This window comes from Monodon monoceros, unplaced genomic scaffold, assembly GCF_005190385.1.
Source record: "Monodon monoceros isolate NGI ecotype Baffin Bay Population unplaced genomic scaffold, NGI_Narwhal_1 Super_Scaffold_19, whole genome shotgun sequence".
Taxonomy (NCBI): domain Eukaryota; kingdom Metazoa; phylum Chordata; class Mammalia; order Artiodactyla; family Monodontidae; genus Monodon; species Monodon monoceros.
Window position 1 is genome coordinate 42,032,987 of NW_021703775.1, and position 21,202 is coordinate 42,054,188.

The 21,202-nt window shown below is 38.2% G+C and overlaps 1 protein-coding gene and 1 long non-coding RNA gene across 6 annotated transcripts in view; one reads left to right on the forward strand and one right to left on the reverse strand.

Annotated features, from left to right (window-relative positions):
* Window positions 1–21,202, forward strand: part of EFEMP1 (EGF containing fibulin extracellular matrix protein 1) — a 67,939-nt gene that overhangs the window by 30,137 nt on the left and 16,600 nt on the right. For all 4 annotated transcript variants that reach the window (XM_029232001.1, XM_029232000.1, XM_029232002.1 and 1 more), the window contains one exon: window positions 21,035–21,157. In XM_029232001.1, coding sequence (XP_029087834.1) covers window positions 21,035–21,157 — 123 coding nt within the window. The remainder of the gene's footprint in view (window positions 1–21,034; window positions 21,158–21,202) is intronic.
* Window positions 3,038–21,202, reverse strand: part of LOC114900671 — a 191,808-nt gene continuing 173,643 nt past the window's right edge. For both annotated transcript variants that reach the window (XR_003794910.1, XR_003794911.1), the window contains one exon: window positions 3,038–3,279. This is a non-coding gene — a long non-coding RNA (uncharacterized LOC114900671). The remainder of the gene's footprint in view (window positions 3,280–21,202) is intronic.

Below are 21,202 nucleotides of genomic sequence, written 5' to 3' on the forward strand. Positions count from 1 at the left end.
TGTCTCTTGTAGACAGCATATGTATGGGTCTTGTTTTTGTATCCATTCAGCCAGTCCATGACTTTTGGTTGGAGCATTTAATCCATTTACATTTAAGGTAGTTATCAATATGTATGTTCCTATTACCATTTTCTTAATTGTTTGGGGTTTGTTATTGTAAGTCTTTTCCTTCTCTTGTATTTCCTGCCTAGAGAAGTTCCTTTAGCATTTGTTGTAAAGCTGGTTTGGTGGTGCTGAATTCTCTTAGCTTTTGCTTGTCTGTAAAGGTTTTAATTTCTCCGTTGAATCTGAGTGAGATCCTTGCTGGGTAGAGTAATCTTGGTTGTAGGTTTTTCCCTTTCATCACTTTAAATATGTCCTGCCACTCCCTTCTGGCTTGCAGAGTTTCTTCTGAAAGATCTGCTGTTAACCTTATGGGAATTCACTTGTATGTTATTTGTTCTTTTTCCCTTGGTGCTTTTAATTTTTTTCTTTGTATTTAATTTTTGACAGTTTTATTATTATGTGTCTTGGTGTGTTTCTCCTTGGATTTATCCTGAATGAGACTCTCTGCACTTCTGGGATTTCACTATTTCCTTTCCCATATTAGGGTAGTTTTCAACTATAATCTCTTCAAATATTTGCTCAGTCCCTTTCTTTTCTTTTCTTCTGAGACCCCTATAATTTGAATGTTTGTATGCTTAATGTTGTCCCAGAGGTCTCTGAGGCTGTCCTCAATTCTTTTCATTCTTTTTTCTTTATTCTACTCTGCAATAGTTATTTCCACTGTTTTACCTTCCAGATCACTTATCCGTTCTTCTGCCTCAGTTATTCTGCTATTGATTCCATCTAGAGAATTTTAAATTTCATTTATTGTGTTGTTCATCATTGTTTGTTTGCTCTTTAGTTCTTCTTGGTCCTTGTTAAATGTTTCTTGTATTTTCTTCATTCTATTTCCAAGATTTTGGATCATCTTTACTATCATTACTCTGAATTCTTTTTTAGGTAGACTGCCTATTTCCTCTTCATTTGCTTGGTCTGGTGGATTTTTACTTGCTCCTTCATCTGCTGTGTGTTTCACTGTCTTTTCATTTTGCTTAACTTACCGTGTTTGGGGTCTCCTTTTTGCAGGCTGCAAGTTTGTAGTTCCCGTTGTTTTTGGTGTCTGCTCCCAGTGGCTAAGTTTGGTTCAGTGGATTGTGTAGGCTTCCTGGTGGAGGGGCATTGTGCCTGTGTTCTGTTGGATGAGGCTGGGTCTTGTCTTTCTGGTGGGCAGGACTGTATCCAGTGGTGTGTTTTGGGGTGTCTGTGATCTTATTATGATTTTAGGCAGTCTCTCTGCTAATGGGTGGTGTTGTGTTCCTGTCTTGCCAGTTGTTTGGCATAGGGTGTCCAGCACTGTAGCTTTGCTGGTCATTGAGTGGAGCTGGGTCTTAACGTTGAGATGGAGGTCTCTGGGAGAGCTTTTGCCGTTTGATATTATGTGGAGCCAGGAGGTCTGTTGTGGACCAAGGTCCTGAACTCAGCTCTCCCACCTCAGAGGCACAGGCCTGACACCTGGCTGGAGCCCCAAGACCCTGTCAACCACATCGCTCAGAAGAAAAGGGAGAAAAAAAAGAAAGAAAATATAAAATAAAACAAAATAAAGTTATTAAAATAAAAAATTTTAAACTTATTAAAAATTAAAAAAATTTTAAAGTATTAAAAAAAGAAAGAAGAGAGCAACCATACCAAAAAACAAATCCACCAATGATAACAATCAGTAAAAATTATACTAAAAAAAAAAAAAGTCCAAAAAAACGGACAGACAGAACCCTAAGACAAATGGTTAAAGCAAAGCTATACAGACAAAGTTACACAAAGAAGCATACACATACACACTCACATAAAGAGAAAAAGGAAAAAAATATATATATATGTCTATATATAAAAAAAAAGGAAGAGAGCAACCAAATCAATAAACAAATCTACCAATCATAATAAACTCTAAATACTAAACTAAGATAAACATAAAACCAGAAACAAATTTTAGATGCAGCAAGCAAACCCCAAGTCTACAGTTTCTCCCAAGTCCACCACCCCAATTTTGGGATGATTCATTGTCTATTCAGGTATTCCACAGTTGAAGGGCACATCACGTTGATTGTGGAGATTTAATCCGTTGCTCCTGAGGCTGCTGGGAAAAATTTCCTTTCTCTTCTTTGTTCCCACAGCTCCTGGGTTTTAGCTTTGGATTTGGCCCTGCTTCTGCGTGTAGGTCGCCTGAGGGTGTCTGTTCTTCGCTCAGACAGGACAGGATTAAAGGAGCAGCTGATTCGGGGGCTCTGGCTCACTCAGGCTGGGTGGAGGAAGGGGCACGGAGTGCGGGGCGAGCCTGTGGTGGCAGAGGCTGGAGTGATGTTGCACAAGCCTGAGGCGCGCCGTGCGTTCTCCTGGGGAAGTTGGCCCTGGATCACGGGACCCTGGCAGTGGCGGGCTGCACAGGCTCCCGGGAGGGGAAGTGTGGATAGTGACCTGTGCTTGCATACAGGCTTCTTGGTGGTGGCAGCAGCAGCCTTAGCATTTCATGCCTGTCTCTGGGGTCCGCGCTGATAGCCGTGGCTCGCGCCCGTCTCTGGAGCTCGTTTAGGTGGTGCTCTGAATCCCTTCTTCTCGTGCACCCCGAAACAATGGTCTCTTGCCTCTTAGGCAGGCCCAGACCTTTTCCCGGACTACCTCCCGGCTAGCTGTGGCACACTAGCCCCTTCAGGCTTGTTCCCGCAGCCAACCCCACTCCTCTCCCTGGGATCTGACCTCCAAAGCCCCGAGCCTCAGCTCTCAGCCCCCGCCCGCCCCCGGGTGAGCAGAAAAGCCTCTCGGGCTGGTGAGTGCTGGTCGGCACCAATCCTCTGTGCGGGAATCTCTACGCTTTGCCCTCCGCACCCCTGTGGCTGCGCTTTCCTCCATGGCTCCGAAGCTCCCCCCCTCCGCCACCCCCGTGTCTGCCCGAGAAGGGGCTTCCTAGTGTATGGAAACTTTCCCTCCTTCACAGCTCCCTCCCACTGGTGCAGGTCCCGTCCCTATTCTTTTGTCTGTTTTTTCTTTTTTCTTTTGCCCTGCCTAGGTACGTGGGGAGTTCCTTGCCTTTTGGGAAGTCTGAGTTCTTCTGCCAGCGTTCAGTCGGTGTTCTGTAGGAGTTGTTCCACGTGTAGATGTATCTCTGATGTATTTGCGGGGAGGAAGGTGATCTCCACATCTTACTCCTCCGCCATCTTGAAGGTCTCCCCACACCACCTTTCTTGCAAGGACTTTTCAGACTATCTGAAAGGGGTTAGATAAGGTCACATTTTTAAAAATTAAATGATACATAGATAGAACAGATTGGTGGTTGCCAGAGGTGGGGGGTGGGGGGTGGGCAAAATGAGTGAAGGGAATCAAAGGTACAAACTCTCAGTTATAAAATAAATAAGTCATGGGGATATAACATACAGCATGGCAACTATAGTTAATAACACTGTAGTGTATATTTGAAAGTTGCTAAGAGAGTAGACCTTAAAAGTTCTCATCACAAGAAAAAAAATTCTGTAACAATGTATGGTGATGGACATTAACTAGATGTATTGTGGTGATCATTTCACAATATCCACAAATATCAAATTGTTAGGTTGTACGCCTGAAACTAATATGATGTTGTATGTCAATTATACGTCAATTTAAAAAAGAAAAGAAAAATAACCAACACAAATAATTCATCTCAACAATTCAAGTCAACAAAACCCTCCTTGAGGGCCTCAGTCCCCATGTAGTCAATGGTTACCAAGAAGCACTGGAGGGGTCCAAAGGAGGGATTGGTTGCTGCAACCAAGGGCCAGTTAGGGCTTTGTGGAGGGAGCAGATGTGATATGGGTCATGAAGGATGAACTGGATGTTAATAAACCTGAGAAGAGAAAGGCAGGCTTTGCTGGGTGGACACCCTGTATACAGAGTAATGGGTTTGGGGTGAGGGAAAGAGGGACTACTATAGGGGAAGCAGGAAACAGGATAGGAAGGTCATTGGAGGAAATTTATGTAGAACCCTGAATTCTTGTTAAGCCATTTAGATTTAGTACTGTCAAAATTAGTGAAAGATTTTGAGCAAGGAGTGACCTAATAAAAATGCTACCTCCAGATAGTTGTAGGATAAGGAGGAAAAATAAGCATACACATATTGTTAAATGTATTAAATCAACCTAATAGGACTTGGGTGGGGGACTGGGACAGAGAGGGCATATGTCAGTCTGACTGACTGAAAATTGAGTAAGTTTCTCAAGAAAGAATGGTACTAACTTTCAAGTTAGTACATATAGTAACGATGCTAATAAGAGGTATAAAAAGGTAGTTGAATCCATAAGGACTATTTTCAGAATCATAATAATAATTTAATAATTTGTTTAAAACTATTTCTAACAGACACATTCATTATTTTTGTACGTAAGTGCTTCTCCTGAGTCAAATGATGATTCTAAACAAGTTCCACTCCAAGTAGGGTCAACAGTTTATGATATTGTTTAGCAATACATTTATTCATAGGTATTACAAAGGTAAACATCAAACTTGTAAATTAATAACATTTTGGTGTAACTTCATCTTCTGCACCCAGTGAAATAACCAGTTAGGAGCTAAGTAAGCCCTTAAATGATCTTCTGGACAATCATCCTTTCTGCTTCGTGCCCACATCCATTAAACAGTAGAATGTTCGTTAGTCATAATGTAGGACCGAAGGAATATGGAGCAAGTCTCTAACCATAAACTGTGTCTAAACATAGACCTTTAAGAGTTTCTCTTATCTTAACATGTTTAAGTCTGTGACACTGCAATATGCAATGAATACAACCTAAGCAGAGTCATGCCTTAGTTAAAATAAGGTTTTGCAATTACAGAAAATTATGGCAAGATGCAATTATCCATAGGCCCACTCTCCCCTGTGAGTCTCCTACCATCCATTTTGCAAATAAGCATGAACTAAGGGAGTAATCTGTTTACAAATAGAGGAGAGCAACAAGTTCTCCTGATATGTCTAGGGGAAATGCATTTTCCAGTTAAAAATTATCTTTGTTTAAAAATAAGAATTTGAATGGAATACAAAAAGGGGAACAGCAGTTTTGGAGTGGGGGTGAGGCTAGACTGCTAAGCTAATAAAGCAAGAACTTAAGAACATAAGAATGTATAGTTTAGCCTATGGAATAATCCAAAGGAATTTTAACTAGACTTAGAGATCACTTCACTAAGTCTTGATACTCTTTGGTTTGGGGGGGGTGGGGACATTGTTTTGTTTCGTCTTTGCTTTTGTTCTTTTGAAGACCTACCCAGAGCAAGAATTTTGCAAAGGCAAAACGCCTGGTTTGTTCATTTATTGATCTATTTAAGTGTCCATTCTGGAACACTTCATAAACAATAGTCAGGTCTATACTTTTCTTCTCAAGAGTGAGGTCTGCTGGAGATGATGTGTTAGTTGTCTAGGTTTGCTTTTTAATTTTATGTTGGATTTGGGAATAATAAGATGGGGGGGAAATATTTTAACAATTGCTCTGTTACTTACAGTTTGGGAGATAGCACAAGACCACAGAGTATCCTGTAGCTGGATCATCCCTAAACATAATTTCCAAGTGTGAGATTATTCAACAAGCCTGAGTAGAGTAACTACTGTGTGCAAAGCACAGTAGGTGTTGAGAATACAAAGATGAAAGCTTATGGTGCCTGCCCACAAAGCACTCACAGTCTGAGCAAGTAGACAGTAACAGCAATGTGAAATTTTGAGTCCCGTTTCAGAAACTTCCCAGAGAAGGTACTACCAGGCGTCAGTCTTGGGAAGTTGTGGGAATTAGCCCTTAATGAACTGGGGGAAGGAAAGGAGGGAAAGAGAAAGAGTGTTCTAGGCAGAGGGAACAGTATTTGCTACGGTCGTTAAGTAGAATACAGAAGAAACAAGTGTTCTGTACAATTCAGTGAGCAATACAAGATGACAGGTTAAAGTCAAATCCCGAAGGGCCTTGCATGTCATGTTAAAAAGTTTGGATATCATCCTGAAGATAGTGGGAAGTGGCATAATCAGCTTTGCTTACAGAAGAGGTAAACACATCATTTGCTTTTAAAACTTATTTCTGAGTTCTAAATTTGTTAACCCAATAAGATAATTTTATTGTAGTTAATTAGGACTGGTTTTATTCTTCATTTATTCCAGTGCTACAAAGGCAAATTAAGTATGAATTTCATTATAAAAATAGCACAGTTCTGTTTGTAAGTTTAAATCTTTATCAAACATAACACAGTGGGGAAAATACCTTAGCTCAAGGAAAAGCTTCTATAAAGTCAAAACCAGCCTTAAAATTCCACTCGGCATGTAGTCATTGTTCCAGGCCATTACGATTTTATCCACACAGAATATAACTGTATACTCTTAAAGCATTTTTACTACTTGAGATTTGTTCCATCTTAAAATTTGTACTAAAACTTACTGGAAAACTAGTTTGAAAATAAAATTGCAACTCAGCCTTTGCAGAAGCTACGAGAGGTTCTACACATTTCCCTTATTTGGCATAGCATACCCTAGTCTTGTAAAAAAAATTGTTGTAGTGACAATATAATTGTAGAAATACTATGGAAGCATTGAGTGTTATTTATCTTAAGTGTTTCGCCACTTTATAATATAATAGTGCTAGAATTTACACATCAAATCTAATGGAGAGCTCAACTGGTACCTTTAACAAATTGAGGCTATAAAATTTTATAGGCCACTGATGTGTGCCTAGGGATATTCAGCCGCTGGTTTCCTAGTGGAGAATGCCAGAATTCAGTGGTCAGAGAAAAACTTCTTTAGGACCCTAAGCCACACAGAGTGCCAGAGGCACTCCTTCATCCTTAAGGTGAGTCTAGTTAAGGAGAAGAGGGGTGGGGGGATAGCTGTCCAAGATCTCTCCAAGGCAGTGGATTTTCCACAGATAGCAAGTATGCTGCTCTTCCTCTTCCTTAGCAAGGATAATCTGTAGATACAGCAGTCCCAGAGGTCAGTTGGACAATCTGCTTTCAGCTGTCATCTTACATTGGCCAAAGGAACCCGGGAAAAGAAATTTAAAGAAGGTGGACGTGAGCTGGACCTAGAAGGGGAATCTATCCTGTTAAGGTAGAAGGGTTAGAGAGAGGATTACGGTCAAAGGCAGACAAGTGGCAACATATGTTTGCACATGGCAGTATATTGCCTGGCTGATATGGAGGGCCATACAAGATGGCACTGATGAAAGGACTAGTTTTTAGATGAAACTACCTGTTATATTGCAGTGAGGTTCATCCAATTATACAGGACCTTCTGCATTTTACTGACATCTATGTGAGTAGTCACAGGATTAGGTGGCTGGTGTTGGGGTTCTGGGGGCCTGTATAGCAGCCCACCTCCCTGAGGAGATGAAGACGGTGGGGGCAGCCTGCTGAGCTCCTGAGGGGTGCACTGGAGAGTCATAGCACTGGGCTAGGGAAACAGCACTCACAAACCATTGCTGAAGCAGCAGTGCCCAAGGCCTGCACACCAGTAGGAGATGGTCCTCACCCTACCTTGGATGTGGCAGCAGTCAGAATTCTCAAGGTAAAAGAATGGTCTGCCCAATTGAGGTGAACTTGAGAAAGGGCAAATGCAAAAGCAAATACTGAAATAGGAAGAAGGAATCAGAAATGCAGGATGGAAAAAGGTGGGATAATAAGACAACAGAGAAGGAAGTCAGCCTTGTCACCTGCTAATTTGTCACACTGCCACCATAAGCATAGTGTTTTTCCTCAAGCTTTAAATTCTTTAATTTTTCCTATTAATTTTCTCTGTTTTACCTTTAATATGGGAATAAGAATCTATCATATATACATATATAATTTTTGTAAGGCCATAATGAAGGCATTTGGAGGTCATTTGGTTTCCAAAGAAACCAAAATTAATTTTCCAAAGAAAATTTTTCTAATATGCCATGAGTTTTTACTATATTACTAGCATAGCTTTTTTTCTTTTTTTTTTTTTTTTGCGGTACACGGGCCTCTCCCGTTGCGGAGCACAGGCTCCGGACGCGCAGGCTCAGCGGCCATGGCTCACGGGCCTAGCCGCTCCGCAGCATGTGGGATCTTCCCGGACCGGGGCATGAACCCGTGTCCCCTGCATCGGCAGGCGGACTCTCAACCACTGCGCACCAGGGAAGCCCCTACTAGCATAGCTTTTAACAAACAAAAATTGGCTCCAGATCAAATCCTCCTGTGTGATAGGACTGAATGGGTGCTTCACCAACTACAAATGATATAGATCACTATTATGTTTAGCGGAGACTCCTCAGACCTGCTCATTTGACTCATTTACATGCAGTTTTTCCCACTACGTTTGAAAATATTCCCCATCTGTTCTCTAGTTCTGATTTATAATTTCATCACTGTCTTGAAAGATGATGACCATAATATCCTTGACATAGTCAATATAATAAATAAAAATTGCTTCTGAATTTTACACTTTCACAGCTTTTTCATAGCTAGAACTTGTTCACACAAAAGTTCTCAGAGTAACACTTAAGTTCTAATTAGAGCTCTAGTTAAAGCTATGTTTGCTAAGTAGTCTTCGTAAGCATTAACATTCCATTTCTGTGTCTGGGTCCTATTGCCACCAACTGTCCTTTCATATCACAAAATATTATAAAATGCAAAAGATTCTAGATTCTTTTTCTTTTGCCACATCACATTTGTGTGAATGTTTGCAATTTCCCTAATGAGAAATAACTTTAAGAAAGAAAGGCTGATTTTGCCTGTTCTTGCATCCATTCATCTGGAATATGCAAAAGCAAGGGAAGTCATTTGATGCTATGGTTGTTCCTCATGATTGGATTTCACCGTCACACTCAAAATATGACACTGAGCAAAGAAACCAAGATAGGATGTGTAATTACATGCAAGGACATAGAAAACTATATTAAAAAGCCCTGCCTTTCTGCAGTTTTCTTGCTTCCTTCCACTTGTCTATAACAGAAGTACCACCCTTATGTATAGCAAATTCACAGTTTTGTTAAATACAATTTATTGAGCCCTAGTGTCAACCAGGTACCATTTGGGGTGTGTATTACTTCAGTTAGTCCTCACAAGAATATTAAGAAATGCATATTATCCCTACTTGACAGACATGGCAGTGAGACTTGGAAAGGTTAAGTGACTTTCTCCCGACACATACCAAAAACACGGTGTTGCTTGGGTTTGAACTGAGACTTATTTGACTCTAAAACTCATGATCTTACCCACTCTTCTGTCTCAATCGTATTTCATATCTTTCTGTCAGGGAGTTGTATAAGAAAAAAATTTATTCTGTGGTTCTCAGACTTTCTAAAAAGGTCAAGTCTTCCTGTAAACTCTAATTCTTGGTATAATAAACTCTTGGTATAATAAGGCTAGAAAAAAGGCTAGCACAAGCAACTAAAGAATAAATAATTTAGAACTTAAAAATACTATGCAGTGAGAAAATAGTACGGTTGTTCTAATTCTGAAAGCCATGGAAAGAGACCTGTAGTTGAAGGTCACTGACAGGACCTCCTTACATCTACCTGGCAGCTTCACAGTCATCCATATTGACCACATATGTGCCTTAAGCCAAAGGTTTTCATTTAAAGGTTTCCACAAACAAATTATTACATTTCTAGGGAGAAATAATTCTAGGCTAATTTTAAAATTAACAATATGAATTGCTCAATTTTTCCATTTTCTTCTAAAATTAAAACTTGGAATATGAGGGACTCTACGGATGTGCTCCATGCAGTAACCATTTTAAGTATATATAACAGATCTAAGAACATAGACTTTTTTTTTTATCTGTTTATTCATGCCAAGAAATTCTCTTAAAGACTGCCTTAGTTTGGCATCTACCTTTAACACATCAACTACATAACTGGCACACGTCCATCTCCCTTTGTACTCTACAGACAGAAACCATGTATGGGGCATGTTTCCCCACAAGATTTTTTTCAGAGTTTATGCTGCCAAACAAGCATTAAGCTAGTCTAAATTCCAGGCAAGTATGTAACTTTACAGGCACACAGTACTGCACCAAAACATTGAAGAGAACTTTCTATTCATCCCACTCTGCTAACAGAGCCATTCAATCCTGTCCAGAAAGATGAGTCCATTTTAAACCCTCCTTTGATTCTACAGATTAGGAGGAGGGAGAAGTTACTGCTGAAAAATGAAAAAGAAGGGAAGAAGAAACGGTCATGGCCCCCAAGAACCAAGAGCATGTTTTTCAGGTTTCCCAGGTTCCAACATTTTGTGTTAGAGAGGGCAGAAGAGATAAGAGCTGGAAAATGAATCCTTTCCACAACAGTGTTCAGGATTTCAGCAAAGTGAGCTTTAATTTCAGATTTTTTAAACTGAAAGACATTTCAGAGAATATACAGTCCAAATGTATTTTTGCTTCTAAGAACTGTAAGGTAAAATGCCCCAAACTCATTTAAAAGTCCAAAGACTATTTTATATGCTAGCTTGAGAATTCTTTAGCATCAAAACTCACCAGGTCATAGTTTTAGGAAACAGTATTTTCTTTTGTCCCCTATTGCATTTAGGTACTCCTCAAACTAACACTCAGGAGTTATTTGAATGCTATTTCTTCACATCACTGCAAGTGTTTTAACACAGGGGCTGGGAGATATCCCACAGCCTATGTACATCAAACACAATTTATCAGCAAATTAAATTCAAGTATGCATGATAATTCATGAATAATGTGAGGGAAATAGTAACTATAGTATCAATTTGGAACAAAACCAAAAAGTCAAATCTCACTTGGTTTAATGGCATATGAAACACTTGGGCACAAGCTGATAGTTGCTTGCATTTAACATTTTGAACACCAAATAATCTTATGCCTTAATATGATGAAGCCTGCAGAGTCCCCCTTCCTGAAAAATTCTTAATACTTACAAGGAATAATAAGTCTAGGATTTCTTAACTACCTCCTTGCTCAAGGAAGAGAGAGAGGATAAATAACCACTTAGGATGAGATCTTTCCTTGCTATGCTTTATCATAGAGTGAGTTTTTCATATGTTAGAGGAAAAATTATAAAAGTAAGCATCACAATACATATTGTATATAAACAAAGATATATGTATGTACACCATATGTCAAAGAGAGAAAGTATAGATATTCAATCTTGTTGAATCTTCACAACTTTCTATATTGGGGTGGATGCAGCATCTATTTTTCAATGTTTTTAAATCAAGTTTTCAAACTTGAAGTTGAAGTTATGACACAGATTCAGAAACTGTCAACATTCTGCCATATTTGCATGCCGTGCTTTAGCACCATCTTTAAACACAGGTAACTGGTCAAATCCCGCCCCCACACACACTACTGGGATTCACATTGCACCATTTGCATATTTCCAGTGATAGGAACCTCATTATCTCCTAATATATTAAAATGTCCAATGACCACAACATTTTTTTCTTTCACTGAACTAAAATCTGCCTTTCTTTTTACCTGCTTATTCTAGTTCTGCTCTTTGGAAAGACATGGTCAAGATCTTTTCCTCCTTCTCTAAACAGCCTTTCAAAATCCTCAAGTCCACTCTCACAACAGACTAGCTCAGATACAAATCTCATCTTGTAAGTTGAGTACAGTCAGCGGGGTGGGGGGAAAGATAGGATGATGTAAGGAGAGGAGGGACTATAGGCCTTCTTAAGGGTTGGCCTTTTTCCCACAGGTTTTGATACGTAACATTTTCAGTTTCATTCAGTTTGAAATAGTCCTAAATTTCAATTTTGTTATCTTCTTTAAATCATGAGTTCTTTTGAAGTGTATTTCTTCTTTTCCAAAAGAGAGGGATTTTTTAGTTTTGTCATTGTTGTTGCTGTTTCTATCTTATTTGCATTGTAGTTAGAGAACAAAATCTGTATATTGCAATTTTTGAAGTTTATTTAGACTTGTCTTAAGACCAGAATATAGTCATTTTATTTTAATATCTCCTCAATACTTGAAAAGGTTATGTGTTCTGTACAGTGTTCTGTGCATGTAAGTTCAAAGTTTTTAATCATGTTATTCATATTTTCTATTCATTTCTGAAAATGTAGGTTTATTCTTTTAGTTACTGGCAGAGATACATTAAAATCTCTTACTGTGTTTATTCATTTTTCCCTTTAGTTTTATCCATTTTTGCTCTATCTATATTGAGGCTATGTGATTAAACGAAGTTAAATTTCTACATTTGCCTGGTGAACTAAACTTTTATCATTACACAGTACTACATTTTATACTGTAATCTTTTTTCCCTTAAAGTCAACTTTGATATTGCAAAGCCAACTTTCTTTTGGTTAGTGTTTGCATAGCATATTTTCCACCTTTTTTCTTTAATCTACCTGTGTCCTTATATTTAAATCATTCCTCTTGAAGCAATGTATTTGGGTTTTGATTTTGTAATCAACCTGAGAATTTTTAGTTTTTATAAGAGCATTTAATTCACTTACCTTTAATGTAACTATTGATATGTTTAGGTTTAAACTACCATTTTACTCTTTGCCTTTTTTTTTTCATTCTGCACATTTTAGTTTCTTTTTCTTTCCTTTCTTGCTTTCTGTCTAAAATGATGTACTGTTTTGTATTATTCCATTCTCCCCTGCATTTGATTTGCAGTTTTATACTCTTTGCTGTTCTTTTAGTGTTTCCCTAGTGAATACTTTAACATGTACCCTTGACTTAGCAAAGTCCAAAATAAATTGGTAGTTTTACCTCTTCCCAGACTGTAGAAGGACCTTAAAAAACTTAAACTCCATTTACCTTCCTGCCAACCCATGTGCTTTATTCCCATGTATTTTAATTCTAATTTTTTATAAATCACAAAACACCTTACTATTTTTGTTTTATATAGTTGGTGCTCATTAAGATTTACCCACATATTTATCCTTTCATTGCTTTTCATTTTGCTGGAATTTTGAATCAGAAAGAGACAAGAAAAAGGAATTTAGTACAAATTTGATGAGTCACACCCCTCACTCCCTTCATACTACTATCCATTTGGAATTCAGAAAAATATAAGGGCCCTGAAGCATATGGGGAAACACTGTGCAGAAACCTCATAAGTAGGATGTAATGAAATGGGCAGGAAAATACACACAAGAATGTAACATTCTCTGAAGGCAAGAGGAACAAAGATACACTTTATTTTCAAAGTCTTAGGCAGTTAATGATTTGGAGAAGTATTGCCAAGTTATACTCAGCAAATTTAGTAGTATGCCTCAATTTAATGCTCACAAAAGCTGTTTATTGTTGAATGAACAACAAGTATAATGTTAATTGGTCTCATACAATTAGGAGGTCACCAAGCCATGCTTGTTAGAATTGGCATTGTCACAGCCAGGGGCTTATGTGACCTCAAGTGATGACTGGCCTGATGGAGTAAGCCAGGAATGTGTGTGCTTTGGGCTAGAGAGACTGACTGATCTGACTGTAAGGCCTCAAGGAGGGGGACCAGGAATCAAGCCACAGTGCTCACGGAGGGCATGGAGGACTCAGTTGAATGTTCTCAGTCTCCATCCAGTTCATCAGTCTCCAGGGGTTTGATCTGGAGCTGGGGATAGGAGGGAGGTGGGAGGGGCAAGGTGAAGCAGTGGAGCACCAGGAAAACACAATTGAAATATCAATGCAGAGGCATCCCCTAATAAGATGGGATCATAATTCCTCTGAAGGCCATCCAGTTTGAAGTAGATTGCCAGCTTGTATGGGATGGGCTTGAACTTGCATACAGTCTTTAATTCCTGGTACTCAGCCATCCTAGAGCAAAGACTAATGGTGCTGCTTATTTCAAAACACAGTTTTACCTCCACAAGGTTGTAGATTGATGATTGATTGGAATATCATTCCAAATATCAGGGTCATCCTTTCCCAAACATTTTTTAATGGATAATTAAGTTTAAGAAGAAAGAAGGGAGTTTACCTGGGTATGACGTATTCTCAGAGATGCCAGAGAACACTCCTGACAATTAACAATCATTTATCAGTAGAAAATGTCTTTCCCTTAAGATTCTGAAAGCAATAAGCTTCACTTTGCCAGTGTGCAAAAAGAGGGGAAGAATGAGGATTAAGGTCTTTGTGTCCTTGCTTTTCTCTGTTTTAGCCTATGATTGGTCCATTTGGTTTGTGTGTAGTACAGAGGAGTCACGAGTCGATCGTTCATGTTCACCAGTTGGTTTTCTCCCCCACATTCATGAATATTTAATATGAATTCACGAGGTTAGACATGAACTGTATGTCTAACCTCATCCAATCATCTTGCAAACGAACACCACTAGCCACAGAGGAGACTAGGTGAGAGAGGGTCGATGTGCAGTGCAAATCCACCATCACTGCTGGTGAAGCAATTCCAAGTACATGTAGCACGATTTTTCCATATGGGAACAGCATATTTCAAGGTTCTGTTAGAACACAGTGCAATGTCAAGGACTTCCAGAACACTTGATTCACCACTCTCTAAAACAAATTAACTATCAGGGAGGCTGATATTTGTTGATTTGGGTGATATTTTTGTTTATCATTTAAAGCACACCAAACTATTAACAATCTGTTTGGCCAGAACAGATAAGAATTTAGAACTATAAATCTACTGCTGGCCATCAACGAAGTCAGTCCTCTTTTGTTACTTAATATCAGTATTTATTTTCTCCTCTAGAACTGCTTAGCTTGGGTGAATTCTAGCTGATAATTTCAGAAGGGTGAAAAGCTAACTAGAACTGGGCATTTTGCCCAGATAAATCTGATTCCAGTACTATGAAAGAAGCAGCAAGGGAAATAGAAAATTTTGACAAAAATTGTTGATAATTGGCTAAGGATTGGGGAGGGAAACAAAAGATTTGGAGAGCTATGAAAGTTATTCTAATGTAGAAGAAAGATGCAAGGGAGGAACTAATGCCCTAAAGATTAACAACCTTCTCTTTAAATCTAAGAAAAATTATGTATTTATATAATATATATAAGAAATTTATATACATATATGACTACAATAAAACTTCTGCTATCCCGAACTCTTAAGAAATAAGCCTTTCTGGAAACCTAGATTGCAGAAGCAAAATAGAAATCTTAAGTTTGAATCTCCGCTCTGTGTGACCTTGGGCAGGTCACTCATCAACCTACATTTCAGTGGCAACTCCTGCCTCATCCAAAAATTGTGGATAATGAAACCATTATTCCACAGGGCTGTTACTAGGATTAAATCAGAGGCCTGTAGATCTAATTTCCTAATCAAATAATAGATGTTTAAATACTGTTAAATATTTGCCTATTTTTATGCGTTAATTTTAGAATTTTAACAAATTTGTATGTGAAATTATATATTACACACCTTCTCCTTAATCAGATTTCAATCAACATAATTTAATGTCTTGATTACTCAGGTTATCATTATTAATAGCCATTAATGGATGAGGCAGCGATAAAATAGCAATGCCTCAGCACTTGTTGAAATAGTTGCTACCTTCCAGGATTATACTGAAAAATAAGATTAATATCCAAAATAACTGTAAAATCTTCACCCAATGAGTCCCTTTTATTCAAAAAGTTTCATAGATGAAGTAGAAAGAGTACTTTGCTGGGAACTAATTTATTGTCCTGTCACTAGAGAAAGGAAGAAAGGAAGAGAGAGAGGGAAAGAAGGAAGGCAGGCAGGCAGGAAGGAAGGAAGGAGGGAGGGGGAGGGAGGGAGGGAGGGAAGGAAGGAAGGAAGAGAGAGAGGAAGAAAAAAAAGAAAGAAAGCAGCCAGGAGTAAAGTAGCTCATCCTTATAGCAAACATGAATCTTGACCTTTTTTTTCCTATTTTACTCCATTTATGAGATTAAATTAGTATGGTTGGGGAAGAGATAAAATAACATTTTAGACCCACACAGATCAAGAAATAGCAGCAACTTGAACTTAACCACTACCTTTTCTTTACCATCAAATAATATTTACAAAGCATGCACAGTGTCCAACTCAGAACTAGTCAATATATGGTTATTTTACTCTAAGAATTTACGGTCTGGAAACAAAAAGATTTATTTTGAAAATTCTGAACTTTTTGAAATCTGTGCATTATCATTAAGGAAGACAGTCTATTTTACAGATGGAGAAACAGAGAGAAAAAGAATTGATGCCATGGCCCTAGATCACAGAGGCAGTGACAGAATAAAAATAATTATTTTTATTATTCCTATTTCAGGAATAATATTCCTATTTCAGTGCATTATCATCAAACACACCATCTGGTCAATGGTGGCTTATTCCAAAGTAGTTCTGAATTATTCCCTAAATGTAAAGCAGCACAAATTAGAAAAGTTTAAGTGGTAATCTAAAGCATTTAAGGTACATAAAGTCTTTGCCCAGGAAAACACAGTGAAGTGACTCCATGTCGTGGTAAGTTATCAAATTATGGAAAGAACATAGCAGAGATTAAAATGTTGCATAAGAGAGAGAAAGCAGCATGAGTCAGGGGTTTGGGAAATATGAGTCAGACTGAAGGGCAGGAGCCAAACACATAGAGAATGTGGGCCTAAGCAGGGACTTAATGGACACGACAGAGATGTGGACACAGTTGCGTCCATTAACTTTGAGAGAAAACCAAACGTGCAGTTCCATAGACTGGGGATCATTGTGATAAAGGGGCTAGCAGTGAGAGCTGAGCGAAGATCAGCTGGATTATTTAACGCAATGAGGATGCCAAAGTCAGCAAGAGAGGGACCTACAATAGTATAAATCACTAGAAGGGAGAGTGTGGGCACATTTTTGAAAAATGAGGAAATCACCAAATATTGCCATTAGCTATTCTTAATGCATTAGAATGATGAAATGTGAGTTGATTTACGTGTTGTGATATTTTAGGAAGCACATTCTATTATTTTGTACTTTGGTAATGTTTCCATTAGGCTATGTCTACATAGTTCAGAGCTGCTTCCTGTGGTGTGCAATCCAAACTCTGATCGCACCTATAAGGCCTTGAATTTTGCTCATGACTTGAGCTACCATTTTATGAGCACCTTCAGCCAGGCACTGCACCAGACTCCTCATACACAGCACCTCCAGCCGTGCTGATTCCAGCTATCTGCCATTCTTCTCATGCAAACTGCTTTTGTCTTATCAGCATTTTCTAATGTGATCTCCCTTCTGCCTCCTATTTCTGCCAATCCATGTACCTTACCTTCTTCAAAATGCAGCTCAAAATTCACCTCCTCAGGCCAGCCTTCCACCTCTGATGCTGCTGTTTTCCTAGCTTTGCACTTCTCCACTCCATTGCTTTACAGCCATTTCCATTTACTGACATCTTGCTGTGTTTCTTACGTCTTGCCTGTTACTCAGCCTTGTAAATTTAGTTCCTTGTAAGACAAAACACTGATCCTACTTTCTTTAAACTCTAGGCATCAGTTCTTAGCAAACAATCTTGGTTCATTCATCCACTTATTGAACAAATATGTTTTGAAAACCCACCCTGTTTCTTGTACTCTGCAAGGTGCTAGGAATACAGAAAAAAGTAATACATAGTCCCTGTCCTCAAAGAGCTTGGGTTCAGGGCCCAGGGAATGTGTTAACTGAACGTGTTAAGAACTGAACGTGTTAAAGAATGTATTAAAGAACCTAGTGAGCTTAACTGTCAAGGATAACTTACAGATAGTTTAAAAACAAAACAAAAACTCCTCTCCCCAAAGTACTGTTTCCTAGATTATCAGGAAAACCATAGCTGATGTGAGTAGTTTCCATTATGAATAAAGAATTGCTTTTGCTAATACAGGTATTCCCACCACGGAGGACTTTCATAAACATACCTGGGAGAGCCAGGTCTTCTGGTGCATCTGCACAGAGATGGATATTCTGCTTTGAGTTTCTAACATAGTATATTTTAGTGATTTTCTTATCACATGATATTTAAGACATAGAAATGCATACAAGTAGAAAAGATAAGCATAAAAGAGTTTAACAATGTAAAACAGTTCTTACATGATTTTGTATAGATGTGTGAATAAACAGGATCTCAAATTACAACTTTCAAATTAATAAAACCGTGTTATTTAAATAAACCAATACATTGATGGTATAATTGAAGATAGTTCAAAGAAATCCAGTCTATCTACACAACCTTCAGCATTAGATAACCTGCTAAGAGCAAAGAGGATAAATATTCTAAACTCGGATTGGAAAAGCCATAAATGAAAATGCAGTCTGTTCCTTTACTAGCAGATCCAACTCAAGGTATAAGATGAAACATCCATTCAACTCCTTTGGAATAATTTCTTTAAGGGGATTTCATGCAACTGTGTTTTATTGAATTTCAGGGAGGTTTCCCACCTGAAAGAATTAAAACTAAAAGTGAATCCAAGTAACTAGAAAGTGTATTTAAAATACTACCAGTCAGGGACATCCCTGGTGTTCCAGTGGTAAAGAATCCACCTTCCAATGCAGGGGACACGGGTTCGATCCCTGGCCAGGGAGCTAAGATCTCACATGCCGCAGGGCAACTAAGCCCGCGTGCCACAACTGTTGAGCTCATGCACCTCAACTAGAGAGGCCGCGTGCTGCAAACTGCAGAGCCCATGCACCCTGGAGCCTGCGTGCCACGGCTAGAGAAGAGAAAACCCATACACTGCAACTAGAGAGAAGTCCGAGCACCACAACAAAAGATCCTGTGTGCCGCAACTAAGACCCAATGCAGACAATAAATAAAATATTTTTTTTGTAAAAAAAGCTTATTCTGTAAAATAAATAAATAAAATAAAATACCACCAGTCAATCCTAGGTGAGGTGAGTCCTGTTGCAGTTTTGTTTGTTATTGATAGAGAAAGGAAAAGAATATAGTGGCAGTAGAGACAGTGGTATTTTATTTTGTTTTTTTTATTAAATTACTTTAACTCACCTAATAGTTTTATTAAATAATCCTCCTTAGAAGGTAAACAGACCTGGTTCTTAAAAAGGAATAGGTCCAGGGAGCATGGCTTTTATGTTTGAAATCTATTTAATGATATATTAATTCCACTGGAAATGTTAGCCTATTAATCAGAGAGAGAACTAAATGACAAAAAATAATAGGAAGGAAATCACATCAGGAATGCGATGGGGTGGAGGCAGTTTGCAGAGGGATGTCTCAGAAAGAAAAGCCACAGTCACTGGTGAAGCCTCCTTTAGAAAATGTAGCAGCCAGCCTGAGCCCTTGATCTTCTGCCAGCATGTACCGAGGAAACTTGCCACATCTGAATCTCACATTGCCGTATCTCTCAGTGCTATTATCACTGCAAATGCTGGCAGATGTTCTTGACATAAAACAATATGAACTCTGCTGTCACTTCTGCATTAGCGGGTCATAAAACTCTGAAGAAACCCCAGTAGACATGTTTTCATCAAGTGCATACGAGAAAATAATAAAAGACACAAAAAGGGCAGATAATTTCAAAGCAAGATTGCTGTACCTCTGCATAGTACCTGAAAAGGACAGAGTTGTAATCACCGCTTCGAAAATAATAGTAATAATAATAAAAAATTTCAAAACAAAAATAAAAAACAATAAGAAAAAATTCACCAAAACTTTAAAACCAGATAATAAGAATTATGTAAGTAGATGCTTTTATAGGTTATTATCCAATAAACAGCCATACATCCCTCGAGTATTCTTTATCTCCCCTCCCTCCTTCTTTTGGAGAGAATCTCTCTTATCATTTCCACACCCAGCTAACTAAAGCCGATATCTGAGGACAACTCTCTTATAACCTGAGCTTCCTACATTATTACACTGGGTGTAATATTACTGGGTGTAATAATGTGCATTTATGTGCACAGTGCAGCAGTTATGTTTGAAAATAAAGAAAGATGAAAGGCAACACACCAGGGGCTACTCTCTGAGCTTCTTAAAGGGAAGGCAGGATTTAAGGAATAAATTCTAATTACTGATGATTCATTTTTGGTACTGATTTTTGCCCCACTATTTCTTCCAAAGCACCACCATGGGTCTGCCACAGTGATGATCTAAACACCCCTAAACCTTTCTCAGTTTTTATGCAAAATTTGTCATCTAGGAATTACAAATTTTAGATATTTTTTAATGAAGCTTAGAGTCTTCAGTTGTTGAAGAATGCCAAAATTTTATAATCCTTTCATCTGTGCTATTTAAACTCATAATATGAGAGATTTGAATGAATGAAAAGGTGATATGGATAAGGCAAAATTATATTTCACTTATAAATTACTGTAATATGAGAGACACACACAAGTGCCCATCATATTTTGATCGCAAAGAAATTTGTTATAACAAGTTCATATTATGATTGAATATTTTTTACTTTTCTGGAACTATAATCTACCTACTCCTTAAGGTACATTTAGTAAACTATTCCAAGAAGTGAAATGCTTTGGGAAAATGTGTATTTTAAACTACACCAGCCTATCTCTCCTAGAGGAATGTGATTAAATTGAATCCTTTTTATTTTGAAGTTTGCAATGAAAAGTTTATACATTTATGTTGTGCTAAAGTTTACCAAAAAAAAAACAACAGCAACAGGGAATGCATAATATTAAAGTTTGATTTTTACCTAGTTATTGGGCAGATTTTTAGAGATTAGTTACTAGAAATTATTTCAAATGTCATATATTGGGTGGAAAAGCAAGTATCATACAATTTATTTACATTTTAAAACAATACTGTATGCTCTAATGGGTGCATAACTGTATAATAAAAGTATACAAAAATCTCAGGGAAGGATTCACACCTACCAGGATGGTAGTAGGTGGGTGGGTAAAGGGATGAGGATGGAGTAAGGCTTTAGGTACATCTCCAGTGTTTCATTTCTTAACAAAACAAAGTGAGCTGAGGCATGCATGGCAGAATGTTAGCATTTGTTAAATCTAAGTGGTACACACTGACATCTATGAAATTACTTTTTGAACAGTTGAAATAATGTATCATTTTAAGCATTTCCAATATAACAGTATTACAGAGTAAAAACCTGGTTTCTTTAAGAAAAGTATGATGGCAAAATGGAGGAACTATCAACATCTTCACAACCGACTCAAACTATTTTTGTGCTGTGTGTCTTTAACAGACATAGATGAGTGCACTGCAGGGGCGCACAACTGTAGAGCCGACCAAGTGTGCATCAATTTACGAGGTTCCTTCACCTGTCAGTGCCCTCCTGGGTATCAGAAGCGAGGAGAGCAGTGTGTAGGTAAGTACAACAGTGCACTAAGCCAAGTCCTGTTTGGAGCATCTT